This window comes from Protopterus annectens, chromosome 10.part0 (genome assembly GCF_019279795.1).
Source record: "Protopterus annectens isolate FY-2018-M chromosome 10.part0, PAN1.0, whole genome shotgun sequence".
Taxonomy (NCBI): domain Eukaryota; kingdom Metazoa; phylum Chordata; order Ceratodontiformes; family Protopteridae; genus Protopterus; species Protopterus annectens.
Window position 1 is genome coordinate 961,742,521 of NC_056744.1, and position 26,819 is coordinate 961,769,339.

At 43.3% G+C, this 26,819-nt stretch overlaps 1 protein-coding gene across 1 annotated transcript in view; it reads left to right on the plus strand.

Moving 5' to 3' along the window:
• Nucleotides 1-26,819, plus strand: part of LOC122813418 (vesicle-trafficking protein SEC22b-like) — a 329,060-nt gene that overhangs the window by 235,824 nt on the left and 66,417 nt on the right. Inside the window, exon 6 of the mRNA XM_044085734.1 lies at nt 12,733-12,879. Coding sequence (XP_043941669.1) covers nt 12,733-12,879 — 147 coding nt within the window. The remainder of the gene's footprint in view (nt 1-12,732; nt 12,880-26,819) is intronic.

Sequence of the window (26,819 nt, forward strand, 5' to 3'; positions counted from 1 at the left end):
CCATTATTTCAGAACACTCTGATGATCAGGAACAGTCTTACTCCCCTTTTGAAGACTCTGATGCAGAGGAATCCATTCATTCTGTATCCCCCCCTGAGGATTACTCATTTGGGGAAACTTTGCATACCTTAAGGGAACACTTCCACTGGGAAGGCCAGGATTATTCAGATTCCAAGAAAAGGCTCAGGGAATTTCTTTTGTTACCCCAGCACAGGCCTCTGGCTATACCTCCTGTCTTGGACATCCTAGATGATGTTTACTCGGAGGCCTGCCTTAACCCGGATTCTCTACCTCCAGCTCCAGTTAAGCCTGACCGGTACTACAGGGTTCCTGACTCGCACCAGTTTCTATACAAAAGCCATGCTGCTGACCTAGAAACCATCTCACAGGGACTCAAGGGAGTTAAGGCCTCCATTACCAAAAATCCATTGCCATCCGAGAGAGATTCCAGATCCTTAGAAAGGTGGGGAAAAAAGGTATATACCTCGGCTACCTTATCCATGAGGGCCTTAAACTGTCAGTTTCATATGCTAAAATACCAACAGTTTCTGTTATCTCAATTGAAAAGTAAAATGTCACAACCTGAACAACCAGATTTGAAGGAGTTGCAGGATTTGATGCATAGTGCAGAGCAAGTGGGTAAACATACTTTACAATGTGGTTTTGATGCTCTAGAGGCCTCATGTAGAGCTGCTGTTACAGGCTCAGTCATACATAGGCATGCCTGGCTCAAGGAACAAGCCTTGCCTGATCATGTCAAAGCTAAATTACTAGATGCCCCTCTTCAAAAGGATGTACTATTTGGGGCAAATGCTGAGGAAGTATTACGGAAAATGGAGGAAAAGGCTAAATCAATGCAAACTGTGAAAGAATTTCTGCAGGTTCAACCCCCACATTTTAGTAGGAATTGGCCTTCAAAAAACTGGTCCTTTCCTGCCACAGACAGACCCCAAAGAGGCAGATACAGGCGCCCGAGGGGCAGAGGACAATCACAAGGATCGTACAGAGGCAGACAATGGCAAGCTCCTACACAAAGAGGTGGTGAGGACAACTCGCAATCTTTCAGAAAGCAAACCCAATGACTTCCCCTTTGCATGTCAACCAGGTCTCAAATGGCAGCCCCCTTAGGAGGAAAGCTGGCACTATTCTCAAAGAATTGGCATGTTGTCACAAAGGACAAATGGATCCTGGACATTATAAACAGAGGCTACAAATTCCATTTTCATACCCTTCCAAAAATGAGAGGCATGCCAAACCTGCCACACAATCAAAGGGCAGAGGCACAAAAGCAAATTTCAGATCTTATAAACATGAAAGCTATTCAAAAGGTACCTACACACGAACAAGGTCAAGGTTTTTATTCCAGGCTATTTCTGGTGCCAAGGAAGGGAAAAGATTGGAGACCCATTTTGGATCTTTCCATCCTAAACACATTTCTACTCGTACCAAAATTCAAGACGCTCACTCTACAGCAACTTCTTCCAATGCTGGGCAAGGAGTCTTGGCTGGTAACATTGGACCTCAAGTAGGCATACCTGCATGTCCCAATCAGACAAAATTGCAGAAGATACCTCAGATTTCTTGCAGGTTCAATCCATTATCAATTCTCTGCATTGCCCTTTGGCTTATCTACTGCGCCCAGAGTATTCACAAAATGCCTGGCATCAGTAATTGCCTACTGCAGACTTCAAGGGATACAAATATACCCTTATTTGGACGACTGCCTGATCCAAGCGGACAGCAAGCACATTCTTCTGAAACATCTGGCTTATGTAATAATGTTATTAAACTCTCTGGGATACACAGTCAACAAAGAGAAATCAAGGCTAATACCCTCTCGGAAGATAATTTTCCTGGGTGCCAATTTGGACACAAACACCCAGATGGCCTACCTCACGCCAGAGAAGCAGGGGCAACTAATTCAATATTTCAGAACACTGGCAAATTGCACCAGGCTGACTCATCTTGCATCTTACTAATCCCATGTGCAAAGCTGCAGATGAGAAAACTACAATGGTACCTAAAAAACATATGGTCTCAACACAGCCACAGTTTGGAAACAATAATACCACTAATTCCATGTCTGCAAAAGGAATTTCTGTGGTGGGCTCAAGCATGTCAAACAAACACAGGTCTTCCATTCAGCAAGCCTCAAGCAAATCAAGTCATCACAACAGACGCCTCGGACTACGCCTGGGGGGCGCACATGACAGGCCGGTGCATTCAGGGCAAATGGTCCCAAAAAGAAAAGCACCTTCACATCAATCTAAAAGAAATGCTAGCAGTAATAAACGCTATTATAGCTTTCAGGGATCTTCTACAACCAGGTCAACTATTGATAAGAATGGACAACACCACAGTTATGTGGTACATAAACAAGCAGGGAGGAACACATTATTATCCCCTATGCAGACTGGCCATGTCACTTTGGAACATGGCCATGGACTTACAAATGGAACTACAAGCACAGTTCTTGCCAGGCAAGGAAAACACGCTGGCAGACAACCTAAGCAGGAATATGACAGATCCACACGAATGGAAGTTGCATCCAAAAGTTTTTACAGAAATAATCCAAGAATGGGGAAGGCCAGACATAGATCTTTTTGCCTCCCACAAGAATCATCAATTGACAAAATTCTGCTCAAGGATCTTCCATCCAAAGGCCTGGAGAGTGGACGCTCTCTCTTTCAGTTGGACATCAATGACAGTTTATGCCTTCCTGCCTCTTCCTCTGCTGCCCAAAGTCCTATTGAAGACCAGAGCAGACAGACCAAAGATGATCCTTATTGCTCCGGACTGGCCAAGGCAACACTGGTACCCACTCCTGAGGAGCCTGACGCATTCCCCACCATGGACCCTGCCTCTAATGCCTCTTCTGACTCAGCACAGCTTCAAAACTCTTCACAGTCAGCTAAAAACACTCAATCTAGCCGCATGGAAGATTCCTTAGCATCACAGCAGGCCCTACTCTCCAAGGAGGTGCAGGATGTCATTTTGGAGGCCAGAAGGCCATCAACTAGAAAAGCTTACTCTGCAAAATGGAAACGTTTTTGTGTCTGGAATGAGAAAAAGGGCCAGAACCCTGGAAAACTGAATTTACCTCAAATTCTACAATATTTGGCTGAACTGCTATGCAGTGGACTTTCGTTCTCCTCCATCAAAGTCCATGCTTCAGCCATTTCTACAGAATACAACACTGATCCACCTTTATTCTCTCACCCTCTATTAAGACAGTTCCTCAGAGGGGCTAAGAATTTAAGACCTCCAAGGAAACAACCAATACCTGCTTGGGATCTTAATTTCATTCTGGAAAAACTGAGCCAGCTGCCTCATCAGATTTGCAATATTTGTCCTGGAAAACAGCTTTCTTTCTGGCTATCACTTCAGCTCGTAGAGTTTCAGAACTACAGGCTCTCATGGCTGTACAGCCTTTTATCATCTTCCACAAGGACAGAGTTTCCTTACGAACCAACCCGTCCTTTATTCCTAAAGTGGTATCCAGGGTAGCTCTAAATCAGGCCATACATTTACCTACTTTTTATCCTAATCCTCAAAACAAAGGGGAGAGATTACTTCATTCCTTGGACATCCACAGGCAACTGCGTTATTACTTGGACAAAACAAAACCTTTCAGAAAATCAGAACAGCTCCTTGTGGCCTATGCGGTAGGAGCTCAAGGAAAGCCAATTTCCAAACAGACAATTTCAAAATGGATAGCCCACTGCATATGCTTTTGCTATTCCTTTTATGGCAAAACTGTGCCTACAGGCATTAGAACTCATTCCACCAGAGCCACAGCCACCTCTGCAGCCTTCCTCAGAGGAGTCCCTACCAAGGATATTTTGGAAGCAGCCACTTGGAGTTCTGTGCATACCTTCTCCAAGCACTACAACCTACCATTATACTCCAAATCTAGAGCAGGCTTTGCCACTGCAGTCTTGCAGGGCATTTTGGCTCCTCCTAGTTCCACCTAGTGCCTACCACCCCTTTATTAGCTTTGGGATTCTACCCATCTGTTATGACTGCAGCTGTATGCACGATGAACATAGTACAGTTTTGTACCTACCATAAATGTAGATGTTCAAGTGCTAATACAGCTGCAGTCCAGGTTTCCCTCCCTCCTTCCCCTCTAGGGGTATTCTTTTATGGTGTATTTGCTTGCAACTACTGTTTTTTGATTATATTGCATTGCATTATTACATAATTTTATGTATTGCCTTCCTTCTGGGGGCACCTGACATCTGGGGCAAGAAAAACTGAAGAAAATGGCGTCGGCTGGTTCTTTTATACCCCTGTCGCACTGACGTCAGGGAAGAAGCGACAACAACCGACGCCGGACCTAGACTTTGGAATTCGGCCGACCGAGGACCCGCCTGACGGCAGGAGAACCCATCTGTTATGACTGCAGCTGTATTAGCACTCGAACATCTACATTTATGGTAGGTACAAAACTGTACTTTCTCTAATACTAAAGTTTTTTATTGGATTTTTTAAATACAGTTGTAACTTAAGTAGTTTTGATGACATTTTCAAAATCTACACATTGTAGTTCAAATCAGTGCAGTCACCGTCTTTGATGGAACTGCTTCTCCTGGTACTTTTTTGGTGGGTCTGAGCAATATTAATGATGTTAATAGTTTATTTTGTTAAAATGGCTTGCTTCTCTTGTTTTTGTCTTTCTCTTTTACTTTTCCCACACAACTCTAATCATGGATTGTTTCTGCACAACTGAATTCTGGTTTCAGCAGTTCCTCTCCCAACTTTCTGTATGCAAAGTGTACAAAAGTCTGTGTCACAGACCCGAAGTTAGAATAGTTCAAGCTTATTTTAGTGCTTAAATACCTACGTACTTTCCAAAGTCATCATATTAAGCAGTGTTGCATAGTGAAATGAAGTCCAGTATTTAGACAGTAGTATTTGCAGTACATTTGCCAAAAGATGATACCTTACTAGGCAGTAAAATGTTAAAAGGCAAAAAAGGTGGAATCCAACAAAATACAATGCTATAAACAGCAGTTAACAGTTAAAATGCCATACCCTATTCCTGGACTAAGGTAAAATTAACAAAATTATGCCCAGTAACAAACTGATGTCCTTCATGGATGCATCTGCAGTCATAACAACTGGGTTGTCCTGGCGTCAGGCAGCCCTTCGGTCGGCCGGATTCCAAAGTCCGGGTCCGGCTTCGGCTGATGTCGCACTTCACCCGACGTCATCTGTGCTGGTCTTCGGGTATAAAGGCATCAGCCGACGCCATTTTCCCCAGTCTTTCTTGCCGCGTGGCGCCCGAAGCAGAAGCTGTTCGCAAGTGCCGGTCGGTCAGATCCAGAGATTACTACTACCGAATACTACTTCGAAGACTTCTAAAAGCTAAGTACCCCGTTGGGGACTCTTTCTTGCCTCAGCCGATGTCAGAAAAAGTCAATGACTTCTACTGAGGTTCCTGCTACTTTACTTGAATCGGCCTCAGCAATTTTACCTACAACAGTGGTTACTAGTGACTTATCAGACACCATCCCTTTGGATGTCTCTACCCCAGCACGTGGTGCTGCTAGGCCTCCTGCAGCCATGTCTATTAAGGCCTTTGCCAGGGCTAAAGCAGCCAAATCTACTAAATCAGTGCCTGTTAAACCCCCCTCAACCAGGCCCACTTCTACTTCACAAATGCTTACTCTGGCAGAAGATTTAATATCCTTAATTAGGGGATCTCAATCTCACCCAGACAGGGCCTCTCAGCCCCCAGAAAAGAGACCTAGGACAGAGCCCCCCGAGCCTGTGTCCTCTGATGATTCTGCGGATGACTCAGATATTACAGACCAGCCAGAGGCTCCTTTCTCCAATTATGAAGACTCAGATGCTGAAGAATCCATTCCAGCTGCTTCTCCACCAGAAGAATTCTCCTTTGGGGAAACCTTACATGCCATGCGAGAACAATTCCAATGGCAGGAACAGGATTTCTCAGATTCCAGAAAAAGACTTAGGACTTTTCTGCACCTACCACAACACAGGCCCTTAGCTATACCTCCTGTCCTCTCTGTTGTGGACGATGCATTTAATGATGTCTGCACTGCACCAGATTCCTTACCTCCAGCCCCTGCCAAACCAGATAGATTTTACAGGGTGCCAGACACTCATCATCACCTATACAAGGCCCCACTTGCAGACCCGAAACTATATCCCAGGGGCCTAAGGCAGTAGCCTCGACCACAGCAAAAACCCTATTCCTTCTGAAAGGGAAGCCAGGTCCTTAGACAGATGGGGCAAAAAGTTTACACCTCAGCTACTCTCTCAGCTAGAGCTTTAAACTGTCAGTTTCACATGATACAATACCAAGAGTTTATGCTTGATCAGTTAACTAAAAAGCTATCCTCTGATGACTCTATAGATAAGAAATATGTATTAGAAATGGTAAATAACATACAACAGGTTAGTAACCATTCCTTAAAATGTGGCTATGATGCACTGGAGGCTTCATTTAGATCAGCCATGACTGGCACAGTGATAAGAAGACATGCATGGCTGAAGGAACAGGTCTTACCGGATCATATTAAAGCTAAGTTATTAGATGCTCCTATGGATAAGGCCAGTTTGTTTGGTACGCCTGCCCAGCAGGTAATGAAGAAAATGGAAGAAAAGGCAAAATCTGTACAAACGGTTAAAGATTTCTTGCAGGTTCAGCCCCCAAGGTTTAGCAGGAACTGGCCTGCCAAAAATTGGTCCTTTCCTGACTCCACAAGATCCCAAAGGGGCAGGAATAGACGTTCCAGAGGCAGAAATCAATCTAGAGGGGGTGCCTACAGAGGACGACAGTGGCATGGTAATAACAGAGGCACAGACACAGCCACTACCACTACAACAGCACAATCACAGTGACTTGATCCTAACTCCGCCTACCAGGGAACAAATAGCAGCACCATTAGGCGGAAAATTAACCTTATTTTCGAAGAACTGGCACTATATCACAAAAGACAAGTGGATTTTGCAAACCATAGACCAAGGTTATCGGTTCCACTTCCACACTTTACCAGTCAAAAGAGGAATGCCAAATCTGCCTCCAAATCAAAAAACAGAAGCTCTACAGCAAATAATGCAATTAACAAAGATGAGAGCTGTGGAAAGAGTACCAATAACAGAACAAGGCAAAGGATTCTACTCCAGACTATTCCTAGTTCCAAGAAAGGAAAAAGTTGGAGACCTATTCTAGACCTGTCCACCTTAAACACATACATCATTGTCCCAAAATTCAAAATGCTGACCCTACAGCAACTTCTTCCCATGCTGGGCAAGGAGTGTTGGCTGGTAACTCTAGATCTCAAGGAGGCATACCTGCACGTCCCCATTCGACCAATTTGCAGAAGATACCTCAGATTTCTTGCAGGATCAGAGCACTATCAATTCTCAGCATTGCCCTTTGGCTTATCTACTGCCCAGAGTATTCACAAAATGCCTGGCATCAGTAATCGCCCACTGCAGACTACAGGGAATCCAAATTTATCCATACCTGGACGACTGCCTGCTACAAGGGGACAACAAAAGCAAGCTGACAACAGATTTACAAAGGGTCATTTACTTGCTACAAGGACTGGGATACACAGTCAATTTACAAAAGTCAAGGCTGATACCATCCCAAACAAGGACATTCTTGGGCGCAGAATTGGACACAGTAAAACAAATGGCATTCCTAACTACAGAAAAACAAAAGAACTCCCTCTTTACTTCTTGGCACTAACAAAACAGAACAAGCTAACAGCAAGAAAAGTTCTGCAGGCCTTGGGCTTCATGGCATCATGCATAATCTTGGTTCCACATGCCAGACTGCATATGAGAAAACTACAGTGGTACCTAAAGAATTTATGGTCCCAACACAGGCACAGCCTAGAAGCAGAAATTCCACTAATCCCATGCCTAAAACAGGAGTTCCTATGGTGGGCTCAAGCATGCCAGTCAAACCCAGGCCTACCCTTTCACAACTATCAAGCAAGCCAAACCATCACAACAGACGCCTCAGACCTAGGATGGGGGGCTCACATGCTGGACAAATGCATACAAGGATTGTGGACGCAGGACCAGCTTCACCTGCACATCAACCTAAAAGAAATGCTGGCAGTAAAACTGGTAATCCAAAAATTCAGACCATTTCTCAGAGAAGGCCATTTGATGATGAGGACAGACAACACCACAGTCATGTGGTACATCAACAAACAGGGAGGCACTCATTCATACCCCCTATGCAGAATGACTTTGGACCTTTGGAATCTGGCACTCAGCTACAACATCCAGTTACAGGCAATATTTGTACCGGGAAAGGAGAATACTCTAGCAGACATGTTAAGCAGAACCACCTCGGATGCTCACGAATGGATGCTACACCCGGACATCTTCAAGACCATCTCAAAGAAATGGGGAATGCCACAGATAGATCTATTCGCTTCCCCTCTCAATCACCAGCTCAAGAAATTCTGCACAAGGACATTCCATCCACTTGCATGGAAAGTGGATTTGCTCTCCTTCAGCTGGAAAGGTCTGACAGCATATGCATTCCCACCTCTTCCCTTGATACACAAGGTATTACTAAAAATCAAGGAGGAACGTCCAAGGATAATCCTGATAGCTCCGAACTGGCCAAGACAACACTGGCACCCATTGCTGAGGAGCATGTCTCGGGACAAAATGTGGTCAATACCCCTGATGCCTTTGATGTTAACTCAGAACAACTACAGCATCATGCATCCAAACCTAAAAACGTTGCAACTGACTGCATGGAACATCACATAGCAGCAACTAATCCAGATCTTTCCCAAAGGGTTAAAGACATTATCCTTGAAGCCCGCAGACCTTCAACAAGAAGGAACTATGCAGGAAAATGGAAAAGGTTTGTCATTTGGAGTGCTGAAAGAGGAAAAGATGTGTCGAATATAGATATTGCTAACATTCTGGAGTACTTGGCAGAGCTTTTACATACAGGCCTGTCCTATTCCTCCAAGATACATGCATCAGCTATTTCAGCAGAATACAGCTTTGATCCACCTGTCTTCTCACATCCTCTACTCAGGCAGTTCCTCAGAAGGATCAAGAATGTAAAACCTCCTAGGAAACCACCATTGCCAGCTTGGGATTTGAACTTTGTGCTAGAAAAGTTGACACTCGCACCTTTTGAACCAGCAGCAACAGCAGACCTACAGCATCTATCATGGAAAACTGCTTTCCTACTGGCAATAACCTCAGCAAGGAGGGTTTCTGAACTTCAGGCCCTAATGGCAGTACAACCCTTCCTAATCTTCCACCAAGATAGAGTGTCCATGAGGACTAATCCTACATTTATGCCTAAGGTGGTATCCAGAGTGTCTTTAAACCAGGCAATCCACCTACCTACCTTCTTCCCAACCCACAAAACAGAGGGAAAGAATGCTGCATACCTTGGATGTACATAGACAGCTACGCTACTACCTGGACAGAACAAAAGTAACAGAAAACTGACCAGCTTTTTGTAGCCTATGCAACAGGAAGGGAAGGAAAAGCAATTTCCAAACAGACAATCTCCAAATGGATAGGAAATTGCATACGATTCTGTTACTCCTTCCATGGAAAACCAATTCCACAGAACATAAGGCCTCATTCTACAAGGGCAACAGCCACTACCACAGCCTTCTTACGAGGAGTGGCAACCAAGGACATTATTGAGGCGGCTACTTGGACCTCCGTGCATACATTTGCCAAGCATTATAATCTACCTCTGTATTCCAGATCCCGAGCAGGGTTTGCCACTGCTGTACTGCAAGGGATCCTAACCACACCATAATCTATTCTTCCTCCTCCCTAGTTGGCTATGGTATTCTACCCAGTTGTTATGACTGCAGATGCATCCATGAAGGACATAGTACAGTTTTGTACCTACCATAAATGTAGATGTCCGAACTGGATAGCATCTGCAGTCAGGATTACCCTCCTCCTTCCCTCTGTGGTACTCCTAGGGTATTTACCCTCCTAATAGCTAGCTGGGGGGGAGTCTCTTATGGTGTATTTGTTTGTATATATGTACATACATGCTTATTTTTTGTGTTTGCCTTCTATCTTTTGGAAACATTGGCATTTACCCAAAATTTAGCCTTCCAAGAGGGCAACTGGCATCTGGGGCAAGAAACACTGAGGAAAATGGCGTCGGCTGATGCCTTTATACCCGAAGACCAGCAGAGATGACGTCGGGTGAAGTGCGACATCAGCCGAAGCCGGACCCGGACTTTGGAATCCGGCCGACCGAAGGGCTGCCTGATGACAGGACAACCCAGTTGTTATGACTGCAGATGCTATCCAGTTCGGACATCTACATTTATGGTAGGTACAAAACTGTACTTTATACAATATCTGTGTACCAGAAAAATACTGTTCCAAAATTAGCAGAAGTCCCAGGTCACAGTATTGTAGCAGCATTTTTCTGACCTAATTAATACCACCAGCCATTTTGACGGTCTTCTAAAGTGTCTTGACACAAACATTGTAGAAGCAGCAAAGACTAAAGACACAAGAAAAGCATGGCAGCATTTTCTAAGGAGTTCCAGTAACTGTAGCAATCAAATTCAAGCAGTCTTCATAATCCGGTAATCCCAGAAATGAAGTGGCGATTCTCCCTTCCTGCCAGAAAATAATAACTTCTTCCACAGAGCTTCACTCCATACACAAGCAGATTAATTAAAATTAAAGAAATGCTGAAAGGAGTTCTCCATCATCCTTCATCTGACTGTAACCTTGAGTGGTAAATTGTCCAGTTTAGCAGACTTCATTTTCACAAATCTTAAAAAGACCAGAAACAAATGTAGCATGCTTCATGGTCTGGTAGCCACCCGCCATCACATGAAACTGCATGCTTCTGTCTGACTTTGAAAATAATGTTGCATGGAAATTTTTCTTACAGTCAATAAAAAAAAAAGTTGTATTTAAAACTATGAACACTTGACTGTTTACAAACACATATTTCTGTGTAAGGATTGTCTGAAAATCACAAAGGCAGTTACTTGATTTTCTTTATTATTTGATTACATATTCATTTTAGGGCATAACTGAATTTTTTTATACTAGATTAAAAGAGGGCGATGTATCTGTGATGATAGTCTATGGCTGTTTGAATATAACTGTGGTTGCAGAGGACTGCTTTGCTTATGCACTTTGGTTTAGGACCACATTGACTTTGTCGTAGCGCATTTTAAGAGTATGTATGAAGTCATTTGCTTTACTCAAGTCAGTAATAGTCATATATTATTGATTTACCCATTTACTAAATGTCTGGCCAGTTTGTGTTTTAAATCCCTCTTGCCACCTTTTATTGTTCAGTTTTTAGTACAGGTTCTGTTGGAAAATCTGAATATTTTTATTCCGTAGTGGTCTGTTACGTCCATAAAACATTTTGATCTGTTGTGCCTTCTGTGTGGTATATAGCGAGTAAAAGTTAGAATGAACCATCACAAAGAGTTTTGTACCTTCCAGCTAAAGTAGCACAGGCTGTGTGTTCAGAAAGCAAGTTAACGCAAGCAGTGCTAAGTCAAAGGAGCCAAGTGATTTTCTATTATATCTAAATCAATAGATGTCTTTTTACACACTTGACATATTGTTGATGTTCATCATTCTCACTGCCTCAGTGGCATTTTGGGTTATCTGCCAAGGTAACCCACTACTGCCCAGCTTTCAAATGCTCTGATTCCTCTCCCTCTCTTTTCCTGTCACAGCTGATTGGCTGATCATATCCTGAGGGGGAAACCTTCAGCTGAGACAGAAACTGAGTGTTCAATCTCTTTCTGCCATCCAAAGAAGAAAGTCCTGTGATGTTTCACATGGTCCAGTACTGATTTTTCTGGCTTACTGCTGAGATGACTTCCATTTGGAGACCCCCTTTCCTCTCGTTTTATTTTTAGATTTATTATTCCCCTTCTGTTTTTATGTTTACTTAAATTGAATATTTTGTCAGTCCTTACAGCAATTCCTGTGGGAATTTTTGGTTGTAGTAGTGTTTGTTTTCTATCTTTGAGGAAACTTTCAAACATCTGAGAGAAATATTGTTTTTATTGGTTCTGACAAAAGTGTAGTGTGTGTATCCTTTTAAACACCAGGGTCCTGTTTTTACTGTTATTGTGCTTTTTCATCTTTTGAGAAGAAAATATTTCAGAACTTGGCTATTTTTTCAGTGTTTGTGTTATTTACTGTATGTATGACTTTGCTGGGTGTTCTTTAACATCAGACCACGATTTTAACACATCCTCTGGGGCTGTTCCAGTACCTTGTGCAGGGAGAACCAAACCCTTTAGGTGCAGGAGTAGTTTGGGGTAACATACCTCTTGCTAGACATAATACTGTGTGATATTTTATGTAGTGGTGAGGTTCACAAGAAAATGAAACAGAAGCTTCTTCATACACCTAATAATCAGTTTAGAGCTGTTTATGAAGATGATGTGCTTTTCTTGGCTAGGAGTGTTCTGCAGAATGGCAGTCCTGGTTGCTGTGCTCCCATACATGGCTGTACTGCTAGTTTAGCTGGAGATCTTTCTCTTTTCAGAGAACTGATGAGGGCAGTGGTGATTTCCTAGTTGACACTGAGTGCAGTCACTCAGATTCTTTGGAAGGTGAACCCAAGCTTAAATCCAAACAAGTTTTCACTTTTCCTCAGATGATTGCTAGAATATGGCAAGCAAAGCAGTTTGACATGACTTGCTGTTTTTTTTTTTTTGTTTGTTTTTTTTTGTGCAGACACATACATTCAGAAAACAAAGAAATCCTACATTGACAGCAGGGCACGGAGGAACTTGAGTTCTATCAATACAGAACTGCAAGATGTGCAGAGGATTATGGTAGCTAACATTGAGGAAGTTCTGCAGAGGGGAGAGGCATTGTCAGGTAAGTGTTTCATTGATTTCCAGCAGATAGAAGCAACAAACCAAGGTAAATGTTTCATTCTAGTTGTAAAACCATTATATTGCAGCCTAAGCAGCTTGGTTCACAAACAAAGTAAGTTTTGATATAACTGGCCTTAGGAATAGTCTAGCTTCTCTTACAGGTAGCAGACTGTTGCTGTAAAGTACAGATCAGGGCTTCCCTTTTTCTGAGTTCCTTTGCTATCTTTCATTTAAATAGTGATATACATGTTTTGCCTTCTGAACACTATTGCCTGGAGTACTAAATCAGTAATATCTTTTTTTGTAAGTCAGTAAGTTTGTAATGGTCTATAGCGTTGATTCACATGGGATGTAATAATGCATTGTCCTCAAATGCATTTGCTTATATTGGTTTATGAAATATGTAGAAGCAAATATAAATGTTTCTGTATTTCTATCTTGATATTTCTTGTGAGATCCTGTTCACCTGGGATGTGACTGCAAGAGGCCATTGTGATCAGTATACTAACCCAGTAAACAAATACAAGTAAATAATAAAAATACTATGTAAATCCAAGTGATAAGACCTATCTATATACAAGAAATGGAAGTAATAGATCTGATGTTAATCTTCTTTCCATTCATCACTGATGGGTTGGGTTCCGAGCTCCTCAGAACCGTGTCGGCCTAATACCAAGCTCGCATACACTAAAAATCTCTCGAGTTAAGCTGCTATCCACATTGCTCTTCTCCCTGTTACCTCCGATCTCGTTTGCCGTCTAGCCATGTAGCCGTGTTTCACCGAGCTCTCAAGCTAAGTGGTATATTTTTGATATTTTGGATACTTATCTCTACTTAATCTTTCTCTAAAACTTTCTCCTTTCTACTTTAGTAGAGTTATTTGTATCTTTATCATACCTAGCTCTACCCTTTGGGTAATTCTTCTTACCATCGCTGGTATGCCCTCTCCTTACCCTTGTGGTATCTCTTGATACCATTGTTGGTATCTTCTTGCCTTTATCTTTTCTAATAGTGTTGTAAACTTGTTGTTAGTGTGTTTGTGACTGGCTTGGTCTGTTAGTCAGTTGTTACACTTATCAGACATGTCTGAGGAAGAAAAGGATCTTCACGGTTTAAACATTGCACCTCTTGCAATGGTAAACTCCCTAATAGTGATTTGCATGAGGACTTGAGTTTATTGTCTGGGGGTTCCTCATCTTTCTGTTCAACCCCGCTGTCAAATCTGCCAACGTTTCAGTCAGTGGATGCTGAGTGAAAGAAGGAATAAATTGATCTTGAAAGGCCTCCTTGCTTCTCACCTCTCCAATGAAGGACAAGAAAAGTCCCCAGTCTGATCTCTCTTCACTGGCTGGTGATATGGGGTAAGATGCCTAAATATAAGGCCCACAAAACTTCCTTTGAGCATAGACTTGCTACTTTGGCTCCAACTACTGCTGTTCCGAGCTCTGCTCCAAATACTTTTATGAATCAAGCCATGTTTATTACCAGATTCTCCATGTCGGCACCATCTTCGGCACAGACTCCTTCGTCTACGGCACCGACATTGCCTTCCACTACAGCTATGGCACCTACCTTGCCTTCCACTACAGCTACGGCACCAACCTTGGCTTTGACTATATCTCTGACCGCTGACATTATTTTGGAAACAATGACATTGATTGAGTGCCTCATCGGCACCGAGCCCTTTTACTGCACCATTGATTCCTTTGCTTCCTGTCTCCAAATTAGAGACTACGGTGCCACTAGCTCAGAGACCATGGACCCGATACTCCCCCTCTTTGGATCCATTCCTAGGTCAAATGTACAGCCCTTTTTTGTATCGACCTGACTCCCCTTCAGGAGTGTCCACGAGGTCCACCAGGAGTCTATCCAAACTTGATGTGGTGTGCATGTTTGATCAGCTGGTAACAGCCAGAGGGATTCCAAATGTTCCAAAGACTCATCCCCTTTGGGACTTGGGTCCGTCTCTCACAGGACTCAGATGTGTGCTCCTCCTTCAGGCCCGAGGGTTCCAAAGCCCATTGCTCTGATGTCTTTTGTGGAACCCTGTTCCTCAGTGCCGACTGTGTCCGTCACTGAGACTTCGAGGCAATTCCTTTGGTTCTCTGTTCCGACGGAACCGTCCCTTCCTTAGACTCATGGTTGGGGGGCAGAGTCCTCGGTTCAAGGCTTGGTTCAGAGTGTTTTATCGGATTTACCCTCAGATCTGGGTATAACGCATGCCCCGATCCTGCTTGAGGCTCCATCCCTGGGAGCGGGTCCGACGAAGCGGGGTGTGACCCCGGTCCCGAGGTTGTCCTTCTCAGTTCCGGGCTCCCACTTCTTTTTCAGGTGATGGAGAGGGTTGCTTGCTTTGGGAAACACTCCTCAGATGTCGGAAGTTCATCCTACTCCCTCTGATCTACAGCTGCCATGAACCATCTCCCCAGGACACTGGGAGGAGAAGCCTCAGGAAACCCCAGTTCTGGGTACCCACTTCTGGGTACTCACCCTTCAGAGTCCTCCTCAGATATTCCCACTGAGGAACCTCCTCAGAAGAAGGCATGCAAGAGGAAGCACATAGACTCTCCTGAAGAGTTTTTGACAGAAGACACGGACTATGGTGATTGGGAGGGGACCCACGGTCACCCCCGGATGATGTCTCCTTCGGAGACGTCCTGGAATTATTAAAACAGAGAGGTGGCTGAAGCCCTCCAACCCTTCCTCGGAGGAATCTGTGTTCCTGCGGGCTTTTTTGCTGACTGCCTTCTACCTCTTGGGTGACCCCACCTGCCAATGAGTTAATCCAACTCGTCATGCAGCATGCTTGGCAGAACCCTGACACTACTGAGGCCATTCCCCGGAGAACTGATAAGATTCTTTCTCCCCCGGAAGAGCATCCACACTGGTCCAGAGGTCTGCCAGTTGATGCTATGGTGGTGGCGGCCACTAAAAAGGATCTAGTGGAAGAAAGTCCTACTGTCCACCTGCCCAACAGGGAGTATAGGGCTGTGGACAGGTTAGGGAAGCGAGTCTTTGCTTCAGAGACCTTTGCTGTCAGGTCCCTAAACTACTTTGCACACTTCACGAAGCTCCAAAGAGATCTGATTACTGAACTTTCTGGATCCCTCGTGGATCAAGTTTCTGACTAGGCACAGGACAAGGTTGCTTCTCAACTTGCCACCCTTGAATCTATTTCCAATTTGTCAATGTAGCTGCTCTCCCATGCAACAGAAGGGGCGGCAGGAGCAGCGGGTGCAGGCATAGTCATAAGGGGTCATGCCTGGATGCGCATCTGCGACCTCACAGACCCCTTCAAGTCCTTCTTTTTGAACACCGCCATTGAACCATCTTCCTTGTTTGGTTCTAAAGTGAAGGACACGCTAGCCAGTTGCAAGCAAGATGGAAAGACTCTGTTTGCCGTTGGCCTATGTTTTTCCAAGCCTCCGCTTTCTTTTTCCAGGAACCAGAGGAGTGGGAAAATCTGGCACAAGAAATCTCGGGGTCCTTTCCATAACTCACGTGGCGAGGATTCCCCCAGAGGCAGAAGGGTTTTCAGTGGTGGAAGACACCCCTTTAGGGGCAGAGGGGGGTCCCCGAAACCAAGACTCCAGAGATTCCTTTTTTGGGCAGTCTTATTAACGCTCCTGAAGTGTTGCCCGATTGCTTTCCTCTGAAAGCAGTCGGGACTCATTTTTCTCTGCACCAAACTGCCTGGCACTCTATTTTAAATGACTGATGGGTGCAGAGAATAATCTCCAGAGGCTACTACATCCCTCTAACCTCCTGTCAAAAGCCTACAAAAAAACCTTCCCAATGTTACACCCAATCAAAGGGAAGAAGCGGCTTCAAAGGTAACAAAGCTGTCAAAAAAGAGTCATCCAACCAGTCCCTCCAGACCAATGAAGATCCAGGTTTTACTCAAGATTCTTTTTAGTGTCTAAAAAGTACCGGGGACTGGAGACCCATCCTGGATCTCAGCCACTTAAATCAGTTGCACAAACCAAGTTCCGCATGGTCACTATTCTATCCATTCTCCCATTTTTAAGGGAGAATGTTTGGATGTGCTCAATAGACCTCCGGGATGCGTATTACCACATCAAAATGTACAAATGCTTCAGGAGCCTCCTTTGCTTCCGGCTAGGAGCCAATCATTATCAGTTCCGAGCCCTGCCATTCTGTCTGTCGACGGCCCCCAGAGTGTTCACGAAATGTCTAGCAGTGGTGACAGCTCACATGAGACTTCAAAGATTCCATATGTGGACGATTGGCTCCTCTGTGCCCCCACCAAGCGTCTTTTGACTATGGCCCTCCGATACACCGTTTCACTAGCAGAGCCCCTGGGAATCACTGTACACTGGGAGAAATCAAACTTATAACCTACCCAACAGCTGGAGTTTATAGGGGCAGTTTTCAATACTCAATCCTGTCTGGTATCTCTTCCAGCTCACAGGCTTCAGAAGTGCGTGTGATACTCTTGTCAAAAGAAGGTGTCGGCGAGGGACGTTCTCTAGGCTGTAGGGTCCATGGCTGCAGCCATTCCAATAGTTCCTCTGGCAAGGTTACACATGAGTGTTACAATGGCTCCTAATGTCCCAGTGGTTTGCAAATATTCAACCCCTAAACTCACAGGTGCTCATAACCGACTCTTGCAAGCAAGATCTCTTTTGGGGGATGAGACCAGACGCAGAACTTTGGTGTCGCCCCTTTCAGACCCCTCAACCCAATGCCACTGTGACCACGGACGCTTCCCTGATTGGGGGGGGGGGGGGGCATTTTTAGGGAAAGAAAGTCCCAGGCACATGGTTGAGCTTAGAGGCCAACCTGCATGTCAAGGTTCTGGAGTTAAGAGCGGTGCTATTAGCATTGCAGGCATTACATCCACTTCTTCCCCCTGGAACGATTGCAGTTCAGTCAGACAGTATGTCAGTAGTTTGGTACATCAACAAACAAGGATGAACCAAATCCTACCACCTGTGTCGAGAGGCCATGAGAATTTGGCACTGGGTGATAGCTTCCGACTGCTTTCTAATAGCAACGCGCATCCCAGGGAGGTCCAATGTGATTGCGGACAGGTTAAGCAGATGCATTCTCCTTCTTCATGGGTGGTCTCTCAATCCCAAAGTGACGTCAGAAATTTTCAACCGATGGGGCCAGCCCTGCTGTGACCTCTTTGCCTCCCCTACGAACAACAAATACAGCAGCTACTTTGTACTCTTTCCTTCAGAGGGGGGAGTCCCTGAGAGACGCTCTGACTCACAATTGACCCACAGGTCTCCTCTACGCCTATCTTCCGATTCCCATGATACCTCTATTCTTAAAGAAAGCTACTCTGTTATGATGCAAGGTGATCTTCATTGCCCCATTCTGGCCTCGTCAAGTGTGGTTTCCCTTCCTCCGGCCTCATCTGTTACAGCCTCCATGGATCCTGGACACTCGTCTAGACTTAATTTCTCACACCCGAGGGTTGACTCACCCAAATCTGTCCAGTCTCAAGGTGACTGCTTGGTTTCTCCACTTTCGTTAATCGCCAGGCAGGAAGCCCTTTCCACACCTGTTTGCGATATTATTCTGGCCTCCAATAAACCATCCACCAGAAACATTTATATAGATAAATGGAAAAGGTTTTCTCTTTGGTCTAAAGAATGGATGCTAGATCCCTTCTCAGCCCCAGTGTCTGTCATCCTTCAATACCTATCTGAGTTCTTTGAAAACAAAGCATCAGCTTCTACCATGAGTCCATTTAGCAGCAATTTCCAATTTTCATAACGGATCAGAGGGCACTCCTACTATGTCCATTCACCTATGAAAAACCTTTGTCAAAGGAGTGTTTCACAGCAGACCTCCAATTAGGCATCCCTTAGAGACATGGAATCTGTCCCTAGTACTGCAGTCACTGTCTCAACCCCCCTTTGAGCCTGCTGCAAAATGTGATCTCAGATTTCTCTCATGGAAATCTCTCTTTTTGGTAGCTGCCACTTCTGCTAGATGGATCTCAGAATTACAGGCCTTATGCATCAAGAGACTATACCTAATATTTCATAAAGACAAAGTATCTCTACGTGCTAACCCATCTTTTCTTTCCAAAGTGGTTTCTGATTTTTCATAGGTTCATACTAGGCTATCTGCCCTAGGGCATTTATAAGCCTAGCCAGAATGTGTTTGGCTTTCGCCACCAATTTTAAATTTATTTTGCTGTGCCCTTTTTCGAGGTTAGTATACTGTGCCTCTGTCTAACAGTGACACAGAAGTGATACCCGGGGTAAACCTACGATCTCCCATCCGCTCATCAAGATTCCTCTTGAAGAGAGTCAATGAGGGACTCTGCCTAAAATGGACTGGGATTTTATTCCAGAGTGAAGGGAGCCTCTGGGTTATGAATCTGTCCCTGCAGCATGTCCTATTTATTTCAGTGCTGAGGTTCAAGTCTCTCGAGCGCCTAGCTCGATGGGATTTGGATTTTCTGAGGTGCAGCATGTCCATTAATTCCGGGGTTGGACATGGCTTTATACGTCAGGCACAGATCGCCTCTGAATGGGCGGTATGCCACTAAGTAGAGCTGGAGTTTCTTTAACCGGGCAGCATATGGCATCTGTTTGAGCCCTTTGATCCTCTTGGTGAGGTACTTTTGGGGTCTTTCCAGTTGCTGCAGGTGTCTGGTAAGGTACATCCCAAAAGGGGCATTGTACTCAATTATGGGCCTGATGAGGGATGAGTAAAGAGGCACGATGACCTCCCCTGATCTAGATGTGAATCCCTTCATGATTAGGTGGGCTATATAAAATGTTTTTCTAACCACTTTGGCCACGTGGTTGTCAAATGAGAGATTGCTATCAACTTGAGTCCCCAGGTCCCTAATTACTTCTTCTGTACTTAATGGATTACCGCCTATGTGGTAATTTGTGGGCACTTTGTTTTTGCCAAAGGGGATGACTGTACACTTTTTGGCATTTAGCTTGAGGTCATGGCTCTGGCACCAGTTGTCTGTTTCTATGAGGCCCTTTTGGAGGATGCTTGTGTCGGCTGGAGAGTCTATTATGGCGCCCAGTTTGCAGTCATCTGCGAACATGGTCAGCCACAGTCCTTCCGTGTTTGCCTGTACCTCCGAGAAATATATACCGAACAAGAGAGGTCCCAGGACTGAGCCTTGTGGGACACCACATGTAACTGGTTTGGAGTCTGACATGGCTCCAGCAATTCTAACCATGTGGGTTCTGTCCTTGAGCCAGTTTGCAATCCATCTAGTGACATAGGGGTTTATATTTAAGCTGGTGAGCTTATCTATAATGGCCGAGTGGGGTATTAGGATCTGCCCTTAACAAAGCCGAACTGGGTAGGATCCAGTGTGTGTAGGTCCCCAATATCTTTATTTATGAGGTCCATGATGATCCTTTCCATAGTTTTGCAGACCAAGCTAGTCAGGCTTATGGGGCGATAGTTTCCAGGATCAGTTGAGGCACCACCTTTATGGAGAGGGACCACTGTTGCTGTACGCCACTCTTTGGGCACATATCCTGTAGTAAGGCTGAGATTGAACAGTAGTTTTATGTTTGGGTTTAGCTCTTCTTGGAGTTCATGTAGGACGCAGCCCGGGACACCGTCTGGTCCAATTGATGCTGTGTTTTTTTGCTTTGGAGAGGGCGGCTCTTACCTGAGCATCTGAGATGTCAGGGGGGCAGCACTCTGCTGGTTTCTGCGAACCAATCCATCGAGCTCCCAGTGTTTTTCCCGAACTATTCCAATGAAGGATAATTCTGCCTTCACTCCTTGGATGTGCATAGGCAACTACGTTTTTACCTAGACAGGACTAAATCTATCTGCAAGACAGGCCAACTTTTCATTTCCTTAACTGGTCCAAGAATGGGATATGCTGTTTCAAAAGTCACTTTATCAAAGTGGCTCAGAGATTGTATTTCTTTTTCACATTCATGTACAAACGAGCTTAGACCTCACAATATCAAAGCACATTCAACTAGAGCTATAGCAACCTCTGTAGGCTTTCACTCCAGAGCTTCTGTGGATGATATTTGCACAGCAGCCATTTGGGCCAAACCACGCACTTTCATCAAACATTACAAGTTGGATATGGTCTCCAGGGGAAGAGCGGCCATTGGCTCAATGGTGCTCAGGAATGTTCTTCTGTAAGGGCCACCATGGTTTCTCAAGTAGCTTGGGATTCTGTCCCATCAGTGATGAATGGAAAGAAAATTAACAATATCAGATAAAGAAGTTATGTCTTAACATAACATTCCATCTGTGTTGTTGATGATCTTCCATTCATCACATCCCACCCTCCGTCCCCCACCAAAGGCTCCTGGTGGATCTTATGGGTCCTTGTGGTGTGTCAGGGTTTTTGCGCAGAAATGGCCTCTCCTTTATTTCTATACGTCTTATGCAAACTCAATCTGAGGTAACAGGGAGAAGGGCATTGTGGGTAGAAGCTTAGCTCAAGGGTTTTTGGTGTACGCGAGCTTGGTATTAGGCCGACACGGTTCCGAGGGACTCTGAACCGAACCCATCAGTGATGAATGGAAAAAGAACAACACAGATGGAACATTATGGTAAGACATAACTTCTTTTTTCCATTGCCTTGATTTGCTTGTATTTCCTGAACTCTGCATGTCATTTCACTAGCTTCTGCTCAAAGCAAACATGAACCGGGTTTTATTTATTTATTTATTTATTTATTTATTTTTAAACATTATACCTGCATGGTTTTGATGGTTTTTGAAATCAAGTTAAACTAGAATTGCAAGAACACAGCCCATGATAGCAGGCACAGATTGCTATATCCATCCTGATCTTCACATTTCACTGTTGTAATAATTTTTTCGTATTTCCTGCTGTGTATGCCTTATGCTGGCTGGAATATCAAAGTCTTTTCCTCTCCTCTTGGCCTGGCAGACACCCTCCCCTCCGATATCAGGGTATAAAGGTCATCAGCCAGTGCCATTTTCTCAGTTCTTTCTTGCCAACAGAGCCTGATACATATCCATTGTGTCACTGGTCAGTCCAAAGCCAAAATTTGTACTGTGATCAAAATAAGTACCCTGCTGGGAAAACTATTTTCCTTCTTCCTTTTTACTGTATAGTTAGATGTCCATTGGTAGTTGCGTGGAGTACAGAAAACGAGCCCCTCACCCTCACCGGGAATTCCACATTTGTATTTTCTTGGGTCCAGGGCACAACATGCCAAATTGACCCCATTGTGCCTGTTTTAATTCTAGGACTATCAAGTCTAGGATGGAATACCTAGAAAATTATTTAGAAATGTAAGGAGTGTCAGATGCCCACATGCATTATTCCATCTGCCATTCAAGCTACTCAAGAACCTCACTGTTGCAAGAAGAAGTTATTCAGATTGGTTTCAGAATTTCTCCTATATATTTTTCTGATACTTTACTCTGTTGGGATCTCTTTCTGGTCTGTAAGGCAGTGTATGTGATCTAGTTAAGCTAATTCTAGATCAAGGAGCCTAGTGCCAGAAATAAAAATTGATAATAGATGTGACAGCTGCATTGCACAGCACCTCCCAAAATTGTGAAGCAAGATTTTTCATATCAACCAGAAATCTTTTAAAAACTACCTTTACACACCTATGATGTAGAAAATAAAAATCGACATACTGCTTAAGAGGCGTACACTTTTTCTTCCTTTGCAGAGGCAGGAATCATTACTTTGTCAGCCCTTCAGATTGTGTAAAAAAATTAACTTGGAGTTGAAAATTCAGAGGTTTTGTCTCTGGGTATTTTGAGAGAGTAGCATCCTGAATGCTTACCTGTTTGCCTTTTGGAAGAGTGCAGTCTGCCCCCTCTTTTTTGACTGATGAGGCAGAGCAGGGGGGAATTGGCAGTAGACACATTTTTCTAGCCTTGGCAGGAGAGATGTTATGCCTTCCTAGTATTACTGATTCCATGCCTAGCTGCAGAATTCAGAGAAAGAGCAACATTCCTTATTGTCACTTCACAGTGCCATGGTGGTTGTGGTTTCAGGCTGTCAGGTCTTTTGATACAGAAAACCTTCCTGGTTTAAGCCAAAGATGTCACCCTTGGTTTCAAGCTTTGACTTCAGGTTTAGATCCATTGATCCTGCCATACTCTTGGTTGGTGTGTTAAAATTATTGAACTTGTTGCAAGCCTTCTGCACAACTGACATGCTCTGATTTGTGGAGGAGGTTCTGCGTATGGAAGAGAACTATGTATGCTGTCCTAACTGGTCAACATGAAGATGCTCTCACATATTTTTACACCTGTATAATTTGTTTTATTTCTCCCGTGATTGGGTGCATTTGTCTATAGATCTGGTAAGACGCGTTTCATTTTTAGAACTGAATAAATATGTATGCTGCAGGCATTAGCCTCTTGGCACCTGGAAGTCTTCAGGCTGTTGAGTACCTCCCTTGGTTCCTGTCATGTTGCTCCACTCCCATTCCTCCATTCATTATTTCTCCAATGTATATTTAGTCACAAAAGAACTTATCCAGCCTTTTTATTTCTTTGTTGCTTTACTTGTGAAAAAAATGCTTTTTGGAGTTTTAGGTAAAACGTTTTCTTCTACCTTTTCTGTTTTTTATTTATTTTGTCAGTTTTCCTCTCTCTCTCTTTAGGCATTCAGCCTGCAGGCTGGTGTCCTATATTAGCCAGTCAGCATTGCATAAAAACTCCTCTTTAAGCCTTGCCCTTTTAGCAAGCAAATACCTCCCAAGTGCCAATAGTTTCTGTTGTCTGTATTACCTCAGTGAAGAACACAATGCAGCAGTTTCTTGGTTTGCTGAAGGTGTATCTGGGCAATGCACAAGAGATGCCAAGATAAGTTTGTCAGCCTACCTTATGAAGAAGGCCTGGTTGGCAAAGTGGGACCAGGAAAACTTAGATGAGAGTCCATGTATTGTACCCATTTCTCACAAGAGACCAGTCAAAGGGCTCAAGTTATTAGTTAAAAAGACCCCAAAGCTGACATCAGAGCTGGCTGCCAAACCAGCTTCTGCCCCAACTCAGCTACTTGTGCTGAATACTGCCCTGGTTTCTGATTCAGTCCCACCTCAGTGTCTATCAGGACCATCATAGAGAGACGGCCACAACCTTGGCATCCAAGGACATTGTTGAAACAGTTCTTCTTATGGACCTGTCTCAGCAGCAGACAGTCACAACTGCATCAAAGGAGTTTTCACCACAGGTGTCCCTCACCCTGAAAATGGATTACAAAAAGTTAAGTTCGGGCATGAAGCTACAGTCTCATAGTCTCCCATTTTGTCTGCTAAGAGGAGCAGTGAGTGTGTGTCCCCACAACAGTCATCATTACAATCACCAGTGCAACTGCTGCATTGCCTCTGGTACACTGCTAATGTAAAGACCGATACTGTCGACAAGCATCTTGCAGACAGCATAGTCTTTTACACGAATAATTGACTCACTGCTGATGCCCCTACCCCCCAGCAGAGATGCTCTACATTGATCTCTCCGGTGTTATTCCTGGCACCATGACAGTATTTGGCTCTATTTGCAAAGGGTCGGCTCCTAATATCCGCTTACAAGGTCTTCCAGCTATTCATTTTTCAAACCTACCCACCTGCATGGAGTGGTGTCATCATTATAGTGCTGATGTGTATACCTTTTTGTTCTGACAGCTGTTTGCACTACAGTAGGTATTGTCATGTCTTGTGTGAACAATGTTAGAAAGTATTCGGTTCCAGAATACTCCATTCCAGTGTCAGAGCAGTCACAGACAGCATAGGCACTCGGCAAGCTCAGCAGCCATTCTGTGTGCATAGTGAGCTTTCTCCCAAAAGACTTTAAAGCCTAGTACAAGGCAGAGCGTGTTGATTCCCTCATTGATGCACTGGTCAGGAGAAGCTGTGACCCCTTTTGTTTGAGTCAACCATAATGACCTCATATTTGGAAATTGTATCAGTTTAATGAAAGAGAAGGGGGAGGTAACTCGGAGACCCTATGCCTTCCTCCCAGAGAATGCAGGTTCACATCCTAGACCTCGTGTGTGAGCCCACTCTTAGTGGGCATCATTAGTTGCCACCAAAGCAGTGTGGGACATCGTGATGTGCAGTAACTTTTTGATTGTACTTGTCTGTCCAATTATGAAGGACTCCCACAGTTGATGACAGTAAAACTTATCAAGTTAGTTTTCTTTGTACATACTCCTTAGATTATTCTCTCATTAGAGAAGTAATCAATAAGAATTGGAACATCATTAAAGGTGATGAAACGCTATCCAAAGTTTTAAGCATTACCCCTAGAATAACTTACAGGAGGGGTAAAAATTTGAAATCAATTTTAGAAAAGAAAAAAAACACGCCCAAATAGAGTTAACGGAATGTTTAAATGTGGCGCTTGTGCGCAATGTAGATATATAATAGTCAGCAATCAGCTTTGTATTAACAACATGACTTATAAGATCAATGGTAGACATAATTGTGATACAAAAGGAGTTATCTGTGTGGCTCTGTGTAACCAAATGTAATGCATTTTACATTGGGAAGACAGAAAGAAAGTTAAAACAGCGGATATATGAACATTATTATGCTATAGATAAGAAAGACATTAGTAATGCACTTGCCAAGCACATCTTACAACATCCAAGTCATTGTTTTAAATTTGTCATTTTACAACATAGGAATATTGACAATAGAGGTGGCCCATGGCAAGTGCTTTTAGAGATAGACGAGCTTAATTGGCAAATAAGAACAAGCTCACAAGTTTACCCAGGTCTTAACGAGAACTTGTCTATTAAATGTATTTTGAAACTTTTGTCACTTAAAAGATGAAATAGATACTACATATATACATTTTTCGTAAATGAATATATTATTGATTAAAAGTATGGTTTATAATAAATTTCAGTATAACAGCTTAGGCTTTTAGTAGTAACTTGGAATTGTATTGATGTTATAATTTATATACATACACATTTTTTATACATAGATTTAACTTCAATACTTTTTATACTATAATATGCACCAATTTTTTAAATACATACATACACATTTTAATAGTAGTATGTATTTAACATGAGCATAAGCATGGAATTTATAATTATTAATATTCATTAGTACTCAAACCTGTATAGGTTTTACAATATATAGTACTTTAACTTTTAAAATGACAACTTTTAAAATGACAAGTGTTTATGCTTTTGGATAATTGTTTACATTTATCTGGAATTAACTAACTTTGTTCCACAATATATTTATACAGTACATTCATACAATGTGTAATTTTTACAAATATTTTATTTTGAATATTTATACACATATATACATGTTTTTATATTATTATATTTACATATGGTTAATTGGAAACGTATATTTCGGAACAAACATATTTTGCATTGCGATGTACATGGTTTACTTCATATATTTTATTTATCCTTAACCTTAATTTAAATATGTTGTTCTTTAACTCAGGCTAATTGACTTAATTAGCCTAATAGAGTATAAAAAGAACCTGCTGTCTTGTTATTACTGTTTGTCTGATGAAGGCAAGGCAACGTTCTTGCCGAAAGCACTTACAATAAACAGTTACACGTTTATCTCCCAACTTCGATTATTGGATTTATCATTGGAAGCACTGGATTTTTTTGCTGGCTTTAATAGTTTCTGCTCGTATTTTAAAAGTTTAGTTGGTGTTTCTCAGTTTGGTTTTATGTGCAGTAACTTCTATGATCAGGAAGTCTGATCATAGCTTTTGATTGCAGGCTGATCAAAGACTTCCTGCCAGGTTTGACTCTGTTATATCAGCAGCAGCCCAGAAGAGGCAGCCTGTCTCCTGGGTGGTGCTGCCCATCTCCCACACAAGGAGTCCAGGACAGTGAACAGGTACATGAAGCGCATGTTTATGGCCTCCATTCTCACTCTGATTATGTTGAGCTACCTTGCTCACACAGTGTGCATTTCCAGACAGGTCAATAATGAAAAACTCTATCCAGATGGGAAACAAAAAGGAAAAACCC